The sequence below is a fragment of the Oncorhynchus gorbuscha genome, linkage group LG21 (genome assembly GCF_021184085.1).
Source record: "Oncorhynchus gorbuscha isolate QuinsamMale2020 ecotype Even-year linkage group LG21, OgorEven_v1.0, whole genome shotgun sequence".
Taxonomy (NCBI): Eukaryota; Metazoa; Chordata; class Actinopteri; order Salmoniformes; family Salmonidae; genus Oncorhynchus; species Oncorhynchus gorbuscha.
The window spans coordinates 53658842-53670745 of NC_060193.1; the positions used below are offsets into that span (position 1 = coordinate 53658842).

Here is an 11904-nt window from a genome sequence, read left to right on the forward strand (position 1 = left end):
TTTCGGTCAACATTGGATCATTCAGAGATCCTCACTGAACTTCTGGAGAGAGTTTGCTGCACTGAAAGTAAAGGGGCTGAATAATTTTGCACGCCCAATTTTTCCGTTTTTGATTTGTTAAAAAAGTTTGAAATATCCAATAAATGTCGTTCCACTTCATGATTGTGTCCCACTTGTTGTTGATTCGTCACAAAAAAATACAGTTTTATATCTTTATGTTTGAAGCCTGAAATGTGGCAAAAGGTCGCAAAGTTCAAGGGGGCCGAATACTTTCGCAAGGCACTGTATTTACGTTTTTTGGAAGTATTTATCTGTAAAGTGAATGAAAATGAATTGATAAAGTCAAAAAAAAGCTCAGCAAATTGCCGTGGAATTGAGAGCGATGTCTTGTGATTTAGAAACAATTGCCACGTTTCATTATCATCCAAAAGTAGGCGTTGCAGTTTTAAGACGTTACCTCTGAGCGGAGGGGAGTAACGTTTTAGCTAAGAAAATACGACACCGAATATGCAAAAACAAGGGGTGTAACTTTTTCGATATCGATAACTGGTTCAGAATATGTCATTTATATCATTCTTACACGTTCCGTTGAAGCGGTATTAACGAGAGAAGTCGGAATCTTTAATATAAAGCTAACTCAGTCTCATGTTAGGGAGATCGCTAACGTTAGTAATACTGGTGTTTTAAAGATGAAGTTGTCTTCTATTGTAGTAACATTGATATTAACGGTGGGTGTTTCTTATTACATCTATACACCGTTACCTGCTGCCATCGAGGAGCCTTTGAAACTGATGCTGCTGGACGCCTTATTCCGAGCTATGCTGCAAGTGGTAAGAAACATGAAGAATGGCTATAAGCGAAATCATACTTTACATTAGCTTGACAGTTCTTTAAATTAACGAGTAGTAGGCAATGCTTTCTCTATCACTCGACTAATGTATCGCATTCAGGTGCAGCAGGTTTAGGCCTATTGGTTTAAGACACTGAGTTGGAGGCTATACTAGCTAAATAGTTTTTATAATGCAGCTAACATGTGACGCGTTGTCAAGCTAGCTAGTTAGTCTGAACATGTGAACTGATTTGGTGATCTAAGTAAAACAATGCTTTACTGTGCTTTCTCCAGCCCTTGTGTGAAATCATATGTGGCTAATTGATTTGAATTAGCTAAATACAGCACAAGCTCTTTTACAGTCCTTGTGTGTGTGTGGCCCTTCACCTAGATTTCACACAGTCATGGGGTAAGTAGATTGCTAAAAGTGTCCTCTGGGAGCCCTATCCTGGCCAAGGATCTGTGCTGTCTTGCCAACTCCTATGGTGGTCATTGCCAAGGGTGTGACATTGACCATAGGAGTTAGTAGGACAGAACAAACACTCACTCTCAAGTCAAAGCCCTAGCCCCTAGAACAGGGTTAGCATACTAAACTACCAGGGATACCGCTGGTTCTGCTCACACTGCCCTACCCTGTGCTCTGACCTCTTTCTCCCCTCTCTCTCCAGATGAAATCTCGCGTCTTGTGACGGCCGGCCGCCCAACAACCTGCCCGCTTGACCCTATCCCCTCCTCTCTTCTCCAGACCATTTCCGGAGACCTTCTCCCTTACCTCACCTCGCTCATCAACTCATCCCTGACCGTTGGCTACGTCCCTTCCGTCTTCAAGAGAGCGAGAGTTGCACCCCTTCTGAAAAAACCTACACTCGATCCCTCCGATGTCAACAATTACAGACCAGTATCCCTTCTTTCTTTTCTCTCCAAAACTCTTGAACGTGCCGTCCTTGGCCAGCTCTCCCGCTATCTCTCTCTGAATGACCTTCTTGATCCAAATCAGTCAGGTTTCAAGACTAGTCATTCAACTGAGACTGCTCTCCTCTGTATCACGGAGGCGCTCCGCACTGCTAAAGCTAACTCTCTCTCCTCTCTCCATCAGATCCTCCTCTCCACCCTCTCCGAGTTGGGCATCTCCGGCGCGGCCCACGCTTGGATTGCGTCCTACCTGACAGGTCGCTCCTACCAGGTGGCGTGGCGAGAATCTGTCTCCTCACCACGCGCTCTCACCACTGGTGTCCCCCAGGGCTCTGTTCTTGGCCCTCTCCTATTCTCGCTATACACCAAGTCACTTGGCTCTGTCATAACCTCACATGGTCTCTCTTATCATTGCTATGCAGACGACACACAATTAATCTTCTCCTTTCCCCCTTCTGATGACCAGGTGGCGAATCGCATCTCTGCATGTCTGGCAGACATATCAGTGTGGATGACGGATCACCACCTCAAGCTGAACCTCGGCAAGACGGAGCTGCTCTTCCTCCCGGGGAAGGACTGCCCGTTCCATGATCTCGCCATCACGGTTGACAACTCCATTGTGTCCTCCTCCCAGAGCGCCAAGAACCTTGGCGTGATCCTGGACAACACCCTGTCGTTCTCAACTAACATCAAGGCGGTGGCCCGTTCCTGTAGGTTCATGCTCTACAACATCCGCAGAGTACGACCCTGCCTCACACAGGAAGCGGCGCAGGTCCTAATCCAGGCACTTGTCATCTCCCGTCTGGATTACTGCAACTCGCTGTTGGCTGGGCTCCCTGCCTGTGCCATTAAACCCCTTCAACTCATCCAGAACGCCGCAGCCCGTCTGGTGTTCAACCTTCCCAAGTTCTCTCACGTCACCCCCTCCTCCGTTCTCTCCACTGGCTTCCAGTTGAAGCTCGCATCCGCTACAAGACCATGGTGCTTGCCTACGGAGCTGTGAGGGGAACGGCACCTCAGTACCTCCAGGCTCTGATCAGGCCCTACACCCAAACAAGGGCACTGCGTTCATCCACCTCTGGCCTGCTCGCCTCCCTACCACTGAGGAAGTACAGCTCCCGCTCAGCCCAATCAAAACTGTTCGCTGCCCTGGCCCCCCAATGGTGGAACAAACTCCCTCACGACGCCAGGACAGCGGAGTCAATCACCACCTTCCGGAGACACCTGAAACCCCACCTCTTTAAGGAATACCTAGGATAGGTTAAGTAATCCCTCTCACCCCACCCCCCCTAAGTTTTAGATGCACTATTGTTAAGTGACTGTCCCACTGGATGTCATAAGGTGAATGCACCAATTTGTAAGTCGCTCTGGATAAGAGCGTCTGCTAAATGACTTAAATGTAAATGTAATACTCCAGCTCTCTGACCTCATTCAAAGGTCTATCTCTCTGTCCTTCTCTCTCCCTCCCCCTCTCCCCCAGGGTGACCTGTGCCAGTGTCTGGGTCTCAGTCACCACATCCCATGGATTCGGGGGACCATATCGGTGCTGGAGACCCTGGGGGAGATGGCGGGAGGGCAGAGAGGCGGGGTGAGGGTGAGTGACGTGGACTTTGACAGAGTCCCGGTGCGTGTGTACGAGCCCCCGGCCGCGGGGGGAGGAGAGGGGGGTCTGAGGAGGGCTGTGATGTTCTACCATGGAGGAGGATGGGCCCTGGGGGCCACCAGTAAGTGTGTGTTTACCAGCATAAACATCTAGTTCATGATGTAACGCTAATGTAACCTTTGACTTCTCACTGTTTTCCTCTTTCTCTCCTTTACTCTCCCATCTCTCTCTCTCTCCTCTACTCTCCCATCTCTCTCTCTCTCCTCTACTCCCCCATCTCTCTCTCTCTCCTCTACTCTCCCATCTCTCTCTCTCTCCTCTACTCTCCCATCTCTCTCTCTCTCTCTCCTCTACTCTCCCATCTCTCTCTCTCTCTCTCCTCTACTCCCCCATCTCTCTCTCTCTCCTCTACTCTCCCATCTCTCTCTCTCTCCTCTACTCTCCCATCTCTCTCTCTCTCTCTCCTCTACTCTCCCATCTCTCTCTCTCTCTCTCCTCTACTCTCCCATCTCTCTCTCTCTCTCTCCTCTACTCTCCCATCTCTCTTTCTCTCCTCTACTCGCCCATCTCTCTTTCTCTCCTCTACTCCCCCATCTCTCTTTCTCTCCTCTACTCCCCCATCTCTCTTTCTCTCCTCTACTCCCCCATCTCTCTTTCTCTCCTCTACTCCCCCATCTCTCTTTCTCTCCTCTGCTCCCCCATCTCTCTCTCTCTCTCTACTCCCCCATCTCTCTCTCTCTCCTCTGCTCCCCCATCTCGCTCTCTTTCTCTCCTCTGCTCCCCCATCGCGCTCTCTTTCTCTCCTCTGCTCCCCCATCGCGCTCTCTGCTCCCCCATCTCTTTCTCTGCTCCCCCATCTCTTTCTCTGCTCCCCCATCTCTTTCTCTGCTCCCCATCTCTTTCTCTGCTCCCCATCTCTTTCTCTGCTCCCCATCTCTTTCTCTGCTCCCCATCTCTTTCTCTGCTCCCCCATCTCTTTCTCTGCTCCCCCATCTCTTTCTCTGCTCCCCCATCTCTTTCTCTGCTCCCCATCTCTTTCTCTGCTCCTCAACTCCCCCATCGCGCTCTTTCTCTCCTCTGCTCCCCCATCGCGCTCTCTTTCTCTCCTCTGCTCCCCCATCGCGCTCTCTTTCTCTCCTCTGCTCCCCCATCGCGCTCTCTTTCTCTCCTCTGCTCCCCCATCGCGCTCTCTTTCTCTCCTCTGCTCCCCCATCGCGCTCTCTTTCTCTCCTCTGCTCCCCCATCGCGCTCTCTTTCTCTCCTCTGCTCCGCGCTCTCTTTCTCTCCTCCTCTACTCCCCCATCTCTCTCCTTCTCTACTCCCCCCCACCTCTCTCCTTCTCTCCTTCTCTACCTCTCTCTTCCCCCTCCCTGTCTTCCTCTCAGAGATGGGGAGCTATGATGTCTTGTGTAGGCAGATGTCTGATGAGCTGAATGCAGTGGTTGTGTCTGTAGAGTAAGTGTGTCATCTCTTTTCACACTGTATTAGCTTCAGTTACACACACACACACTCAATATGAATGTCTTGGGTTCTTATAATGCCATAATAATAAGTTAAGGTTTGGACAAAATTGTTATAAGGATAAAGAAGTGTTTTGTAACTTTTACTGTGTGTGTGTGTAGGTATCGTCTGGCTCCAGAAGTGCATTTCCCTGTGCAGTATGAGGACTGTCTGGCTGCGGCCAAGCACTTCCTTGAGCCGGGCATTCTGGGAAAGTTGTCTGTGGATCCACAGCGTGTGGCCGTGTCAGGCGACAGCGCTGGAGGAAACCTCGCTGCGGCTGTCGCACAGCAGGTACACACAAATACACACACACACACGTCTACACAGACACACTAACATACTCTCCCTGTCTTCACAGATCTCGGTAGATGACAGCGTGAGTGTGAAGTTCAGTGTTCAGGCGTTAATCTACCCAGTCCTCCAGGGTCTAGACCTCAACACTCCATCCCACCAACAGAACCACAACATACCCATCCTACACCGCTTTATAATGGCCAGGTACACACACGTACATGTTAACACACACTGGCGCACATCTGCATGCACACACAGTCACACACACACCTGTGTTAGTAACTCTTCTCTCTCTTTGTCCGTAGGTTCTGGCTGCTCTACCTGGGGGTTGATACCTCTCTCCATCCCCTCCTCTTGTCCCCCTCCTTCCTCCATCATCCCTCCATCCCTCCCTCCCTCCGCTCCCATCTCAACTGGACCAACCTTCTGCCAGCCAAACACATGAAGCATTACAAGCCTGTTGGCATGGAGATGGGGTCACAAGAGGTCATGGGGCAGGAGGGTGATCTTCTCCCGGGGTTGTTGGATGTCCGAGCGGCGCCATTGCTGGCGGAGCAGGGGGTTCTGGGTAGAACGCCGCGAGCTTACATTCTAACGTGTGAGTACGATGTGCTCAGAGACGATGGGTTGATGTACACCAGGAGGCTACAGGACGCGGGCGTCACGGTTTCCAGCCATCACTATGACGATGGTTTCCACGGCGCCTTGAGTTTTGCACACTGGCCATTTTTCTTTGATGTGGGGAAAAGAATGATCAGAGGATACATGGACTGGCTGCAGGAAAACCTCTAGTGTGTGTGTGTGTGTGTGTGTGTGTGTGTGTGTGTGCGTGCGTGCGTGCGTGCGCAACTGCAAACCCAAAGCCATCTTGCAGTCAGAATTTCAGACCAATGTCCAGGTTAGACAAGCAGATGTTTTAAGGCTTTTAAACTGGGTTCAACCTGATTGTTGACCTGGGTTAGAATGTCTCCCTTACTGGGTTAAACTGGATCAAACTGGGTTGGACGGGTGTTTTAGACTGTGTTAGAATGTAAGAATATAACAGAGACACCGTTCCCTGATTTGTAGCTGTTTGCACTCTGGGGTGTGTGTGTGTGTGTGTCACAATATGTTTGGTTCCGTTAAACACACACACACACGTCATCCTATCCCAGCTCTGCTCACCTGACCTGAACAATACATATGTGTTTTAAACATGGTCTGTTATCTGTCTGTCAAACTAATACACTAAAATAAATGTCCATCTAAGCCAATCAATGCGCAGTGTTAGAATGTAGTAATCTGAGTAATCTGATAACAGTCCTAGTTCTAGACTAGATTGGGTTAAATTATGTTACGTGCACAACTGGCTTATACAGCAATGCAATCTATAAAGAATTGTGCCTCTATGGAAAAACCATGAAGACTCAAAAGGTAGGGTCATACAACACGATCCCCTGGTGCTGTAAGAACAATAACACAACTTGAAAAATAAGTATGCTCTTTAGACAAGTTATTGAGTGAGGACTTCATCTACAACCAGACTGTATTTACACACTTCATCTCACAACACTGTGAGAGCTTGATTGTTTCCCATTGAACAGAAGGATCTCAGTTGTCCCCAGTAACTGCTGCTGGGTGTCAGTACTTTATGTACAATTACGATTGTAATGGTTGCTAGATGTTTAACCCTCCAATAAATATGAATCAGTTTGAGTGTTTCTCTTGTTTTTATACTGTAGGCTTACAGTGTTACACAGCCAGTACAATATACACACTTGAGTTTCGAAACGATTTCAACATATAGATGAGTGACACATGTATAATGCATTTAGCATGTTGCTTATTCTACCAATCCAATGATGTTATCTCTACAACAGTGCTTTGGAAAGGAGTTGTGGCTAGGAGGGTAGGGTGTCGGTCAGACCGACCAATCACAGAGGAGATGCCAAACCAACTTTCTGGGGAGTGTAGTTTGTATTTCCATGACATTCAGACCAAACATCAATCTACAACCCCTCAAGGTTGACCTATCATATACGGTTCTAAATATGTTGACACGTCAAGTCAACCCCCCTCCAGATTTACCTCGTTTTTGACTGGCCATTAAAAAAAAAGAACGTCTGGTGATTGGCTCAATCGCGCGTCACTTTCCTACAGTGCCCACCCACCCTGGTACGTCAGTCAGACAGCAATGGCGGCCTTCGCTGTAGCACGGAGTAGCTGTGGTCTGCTTTCCGGACTAAAAGCTTCTTTTAAAACATTCGGACAGGTAAAACATGGCGTGGCTTCGGCAGCGGTTGCACAGTCCCACACGCAACAACAGTCGCGGCGGTGGTATTCCGTTAGTCATCTCTCCGTTCAGGAGAGGATAGACAGAAAGAGAAATGCTGCGCTGATCGGAGGAGGTCAGAAGAGAATTGACGCGCAACACAAAAGGGTAAATAATCTGAGCATGCGCAGGTGTGTCAGTTTGGTGTATTTATCTGTTTGCCTGTCTGTTGGTCCGTTTAACGTTTTGTCTGTGTAATGATCTTCTCCACAGGGGAAGCTGACAGCCAGAGAGAGAGTTGAGCTGCTGTTGGATAAAGACTCGTTTGTAGAATGTGACATGTTTGTGGAACATCGCTGCTCTGACTTCGGCATGGAAGAGGACCACAACAAGGTATAACACTTCAGCATAGAGGTTCCTACATATTATCCAGCCTATGGACAAAATGGAATAAACGGATTAATTTTTAAAAAATGGATTCGTCATCAACATCGTTTCAGCTTCCCACTCCTTTTAGTTCGCAGGGGACAGTGTGGTGACTGGACAGGGGAGGATCAACGGAAGGCTGGTGTATGTCTTCAGTCAGGTACACACACACACACACACACACACACACACACACACACACACACACACACACACACACACACACATCAAAGTAGTTACCATTTATTTTCACAATAAATGTCTCTTGCTCTGTCTTAGGACTTCACAGTATTTGGAGGCAGTCTGTCTGGGGCTCACGCACAGAAGATCTGTAAGGTAGGAGGACGGGCTCACTCTCCAGGGCCTGGTGGTTCACACCACTCCTGCTTCGCATTCATTACTTCTAGTCACATCCCTTTGTCTGTAGATCATGGACCAGGCCATGATGGTGGGTGCTCCAGTCATTGGTCTAAACGACTCTGGCGGAGCCAGGATCCAGGAGGGGGTGGAGTCACTGGCTGGATACGCCGACATCTTCCTGGTAAGGGGGGCGGGGCTTGATTCGACTGGTTACTGGGATGAGGATGACAGCAAAGAAATGACATCGCTTCTAAAATGTACTCTCCCGATTCCTCTCTCTTTGTAGAGGAATGTGATGGCTTCGGGTGTGGTTCCTCAGATCTCTCTGATCATGGGTCCCTGTGCTGGAGGAGCTGTCTACTCTCCTGCCCTGACCGACTTCACATTTATGGTCAAGGTAAGACACACACGGTATAGGAGAACCACAGGACCCTTCCTGAATAGATGCACTGTACAATTAATACAACTATCATGGGTTATATCCAGATCTTTGTGTGTGTAGGACACCTCATACCTGTTCATCACAGGTCCTGACGTAGTGAAGTCTGTCACCAATGAAGACGTCACTCAGGAGGAACTGGGAGGAGCTAAAACACACACCGCCGTGTCAGGCGTCGCTCACCGTGCGTTTGAGAACGACATCGATGCTCTGCTCAACCTCCGAAACTTCTTCAACTTCCTTCCTCTTAGCAACCAGGACCCCGCCCCCGTTACTGAGTGCCACGACCCCAGGTACCCAACCACAGAACACCTCTGACAGACTAGCCAATCACAGAACTGACCATGGCATTTGGGATATTCCTGAAATGTAATCCATATGAATGGCCTTTGGAGGATGTTTGATCTCATCCCTCTCCTCTCCAGTGATAGACTGGTTCCTGGTCTGGACACCATTGTTCCCTTTGAGACCACTAAAGCCTACGACATGCTGGACATCATCCAGGGGGTAGGACACACACACACGCACGCACGCACACACACAGAGCCTGTTGTCTATTGATCTGTGGTTTTAACTTTAGATTGCGGACGAGAGGGAGTTCTTTGAGATCATGCCTAACTACGCTAAAAACATCGTAGTGGGATTCGCTCGCATGAACGGACGAACTGTTGGAATTGTAGGGAATCAACCTAAAGTAGCGTCTGGTGAGTAGAAGAATCAGATGGATGGATTAGTGATGATGACGGTGGTGGTGATGCTTCTCCTGTGTGTGTGCAGGTTGCTTGGACATTAACTCATCAGTGAAGGGAGCTCGCTTCGTTCGTTTCTGCGACGCTTTCAACATCCCCATCCTCACCTTCGTGGATGTGCCCGGCTTCCTGCCAGGTAGTTCGCAAGTCTGACTTTCCTCATGAATAATTGGCACGTGAACAAGTAAATGTCTCACTTGACAGCTTTCGCATAAATTGTGAAACCGTCGTACTGCGATCAACTGTCATGTTTTGATTCAAAACAAGTTCAAGATTTTTTTTCAAACCAGAGGATTCCACCTTCCTCGCCGTTTCCCTCAGGTACGTCTCAGGAGTATGGAGGTATCATCCGACACGGAGCCAAGCTACTGTTTGCCTTTGCTGAGGCCACCGTCCCCAAGATCACCATCATCACTAGGAAAGCCTACGGAGGAGCGTATGACGTCATGAGTTCCAAGCACCTGAGAGGAGATGTGAACTACGCCTGGCCGTCTGCAGAGGTGGCCGTGATGGGAGCCAAGGTAACACAACACCTCCTACACAAGACCAAGGTAACGCAACACACCTCCTACACAAGACCAAGGTAACACAACACACACACACCTTCTACACAAGACCAAGGTAACGCAACACACCTCCTACACAAGACCAAGGTAACGCAACACACCTTCTACACAAGACCAAGGTAACACAACACACCTTCTACACAAGACCAAGGTAACGCAACACACCTTCTACACAAGACCAAGGTAACGCAACACACCTCCTACACAAGACCAAGGTAACGCAACACACCTCCTACACAAGACCAAGGTAACGCAACACACCTTCTACACAAGACCAAGGTAACGCAACACACCTTCTACACAAGACCAAGGTAACGCAACACACCTCCTACACAAGACCAAGGTAACGCAACACACCTCCTACACAAGACCAAGGTAACGCAACACACCTCCTACACAAGACCAAGGTAACGCAACACACCTCCTACACAAGACCAAGGTAACGCAACACACCTTCTACACAAGACCAAGGTAACGCAACACACCTTCTACACAAGATCAAGGTAACGCAACACACCTCCTACACAAGACCAAGGTAACATTCACAATGTCAAAATGGGAAAAGGTCAGTGCTCACTTGAAAACATTCCCAACATGTCTGCCTCTCTAACATGTTCCCAGGGTGCTGTGCAGATCATCTTCAGAGGGAAATCCAACCAGGCAGAGCAGGAGGCTGAATACGTAGAGAAGTTTGCCAACCCTTTCCCTGCCGCTGTCAGAGGTACTACACACACACACACTCCATTCCAACAAACATTACACCCACTCCTCCGTTGTAACCGTGTGTGTTTTAGGGTTTGTGGATGACATCATCGTGCCGTCGACCACCCGGAAGAGGATCTGTAGGGATCTGGAGGTTCTGGCCTCCAAGAAACAGACCAACCCCTGGAAGAAACACGCCAACATCCCACTCTAACAGACACCTTCAACCACCCGACCTGTCTCTCACTTCACCTATAGCTTAGACCAGGGCTCTTCAGTCCTGTTCCTGGAGAGAGACCATCCTGTTGGTTAACTCCAGTCCTGTTCCTGGAGAGAGACCATCCTGTTGGTTAACTCCAGTCCTGTTCCTGGAGAGAGACCATCCTGTTGGTTAACTCCAGTCCTGTTCCTGGAGAGAGACCATCCTGTTGGTTAACTCCAGTCCTGTTCCTGGAGAGAGACCATCCTGTTGGTTAACTCCAGTCCTGTTCCTGGAGAGAGACCATCCTGTTGGTTAACTCCAGTCCTGTTCCTGGAGAGAGACCATCCTGTTGGTTAACTCCAGTCCTGTTCCTGGAGAGATACTGTCCTGTAGGTTTTCGCTCAAACAACAATCAGGTTAGTTACAACTGGGGATGGATCAAAAACCTCCAGGAGGGTAGCTCTCCAGGAACAGGGTTGGAGAGACCTGGCTTAGATCAATTTGTCTCTAACCCTGTGGGACTTGTTTGGAAGAATCAGCTGTTTTTCTATCTGGTTAAATTAACACACCTGCCGTGAGTCCATAGACTAGTTTGTTAAATAAAAATGTCTTTGTCCGCGTGAGACAGAATGTTATATTGTTATATTATCTCAATGGCAGTTTGAACATGTGTGTGATAATCAGCCAAGCACCCTCACTCATCCTCGTCACCAATGCTGGAAGAAGTACCCACTTTGTCATAATTGACTAAAATTAAAGATGCCTCAAGTGAAATTCACCCAGTAAATGTCTAAAAGTGTTTTTTTTAAATGTAATTGCTAAAATATACTTAAGCATAACTTGCAAACTAGATGGCACCATTGTTTTTTCATAACCAGGGGCACACCAACTCTGTTTACAAACTAAGAATGTGTTTAGTGAGTCTTCCAGATCAGAGGCAGTAAGGATGACCAGGATCGAAAATGTAAATTTTCTTTAGGAATGTAAAGTACAGACACTGTTGTTGCTCAGTCTCCATATATAATTTGGAATGTGTTCAGACTTTCTCCACTTTAAGTTACTGTCTTG

The 11904-nt window shown here is 48.4% G+C and overlaps 2 protein-coding genes across 2 annotated transcripts; both read left to right on the plus strand.

Annotated features, from left to right (window-relative positions):
- Positions 1-439: 439 nt before the first annotated feature.
- On the plus strand, positions 440-6836 carry LOC124008197 (neutral cholesterol ester hydrolase 1-like). The gene is made up of 6 exons (XM_046319297.1): positions 440-830; positions 3222-3465; positions 4730-4799; positions 4967-5138; positions 5206-5345; positions 5447-6836. Exons 1-6 carry the CDS (start codon positions 690-692, stop codon positions 5931-5933), a joined length of 1254 nt encoding a protein of 417 aa, XP_046175253.1. The 5' UTR covers positions 440-689; the 3' UTR covers positions 5934-6836.
- Positions 6837-7295: 459 nt separating this feature from the next.
- Positions 7296-11614, plus strand: LOC124008196 (propionyl-CoA carboxylase beta chain, mitochondrial-like). The gene is made up of 13 exons (XM_046319296.1): positions 7296-7560; positions 7666-7785; positions 7910-7978; positions 8098-8154; positions 8246-8359; positions 8465-8575; positions 8681-8910; positions 9043-9124; positions 9198-9321; positions 9395-9502; positions 9688-9887; positions 10554-10653; positions 10727-11614. Exons 1-13 carry the CDS (start codon positions 7315-7317, stop codon positions 10846-10848), a joined length of 1683 nt encoding a protein of 560 aa, XP_046175252.1. The 5' UTR covers positions 7296-7314; the 3' UTR covers positions 10849-11614.
- The last annotated feature ends 290 nt before the right edge of the window (positions 11615-11904 follow it).

Bases quoted from the DNA above. Each gene is read 5' to 3' on its own strand.
- LOC124008197 (XM_046319297.1), top strand. From the start codon at position 690: ATGAAGTTGTCTTCTATTGTAGTAACATTGATATTAACGGTGGGTGTT. The intron at 3,466-4,729 runs GTAAGTGTGTGT...TCTTCCTCTCAG, and splicing joins ATGGGCCCTGGGGGCCACCA to AGATGGGGAGCTATGATGTC. The intron at 5,346-5,446 runs GTACACACACGT...CTTTGTCCGTAG, and splicing joins CACCGCTTTATAATGGCCAG to GTTCTGGCTGCTCTACCTGG.
- LOC124008196 (XM_046319296.1), top strand. From the start codon at position 7,315: ATGGCGGCCTTCGCTGTAGCACGGAGTAGCTGTGGTCTGCTTTCCGGA. The intron at 9,503-9,687 runs GTAGTTCGCAAG...CGTTTCCCTCAG, and splicing joins TGTGCCCGGCTTCCTGCCAG to GTACGTCTCAGGAGTATGGA. The intron at 10,654-10,726 runs GTACTACACACA...TGTGTGTTTTAG, and splicing joins TTTCCCTGCCGCTGTCAGAG to GGTTTGTGGATGACATCATC.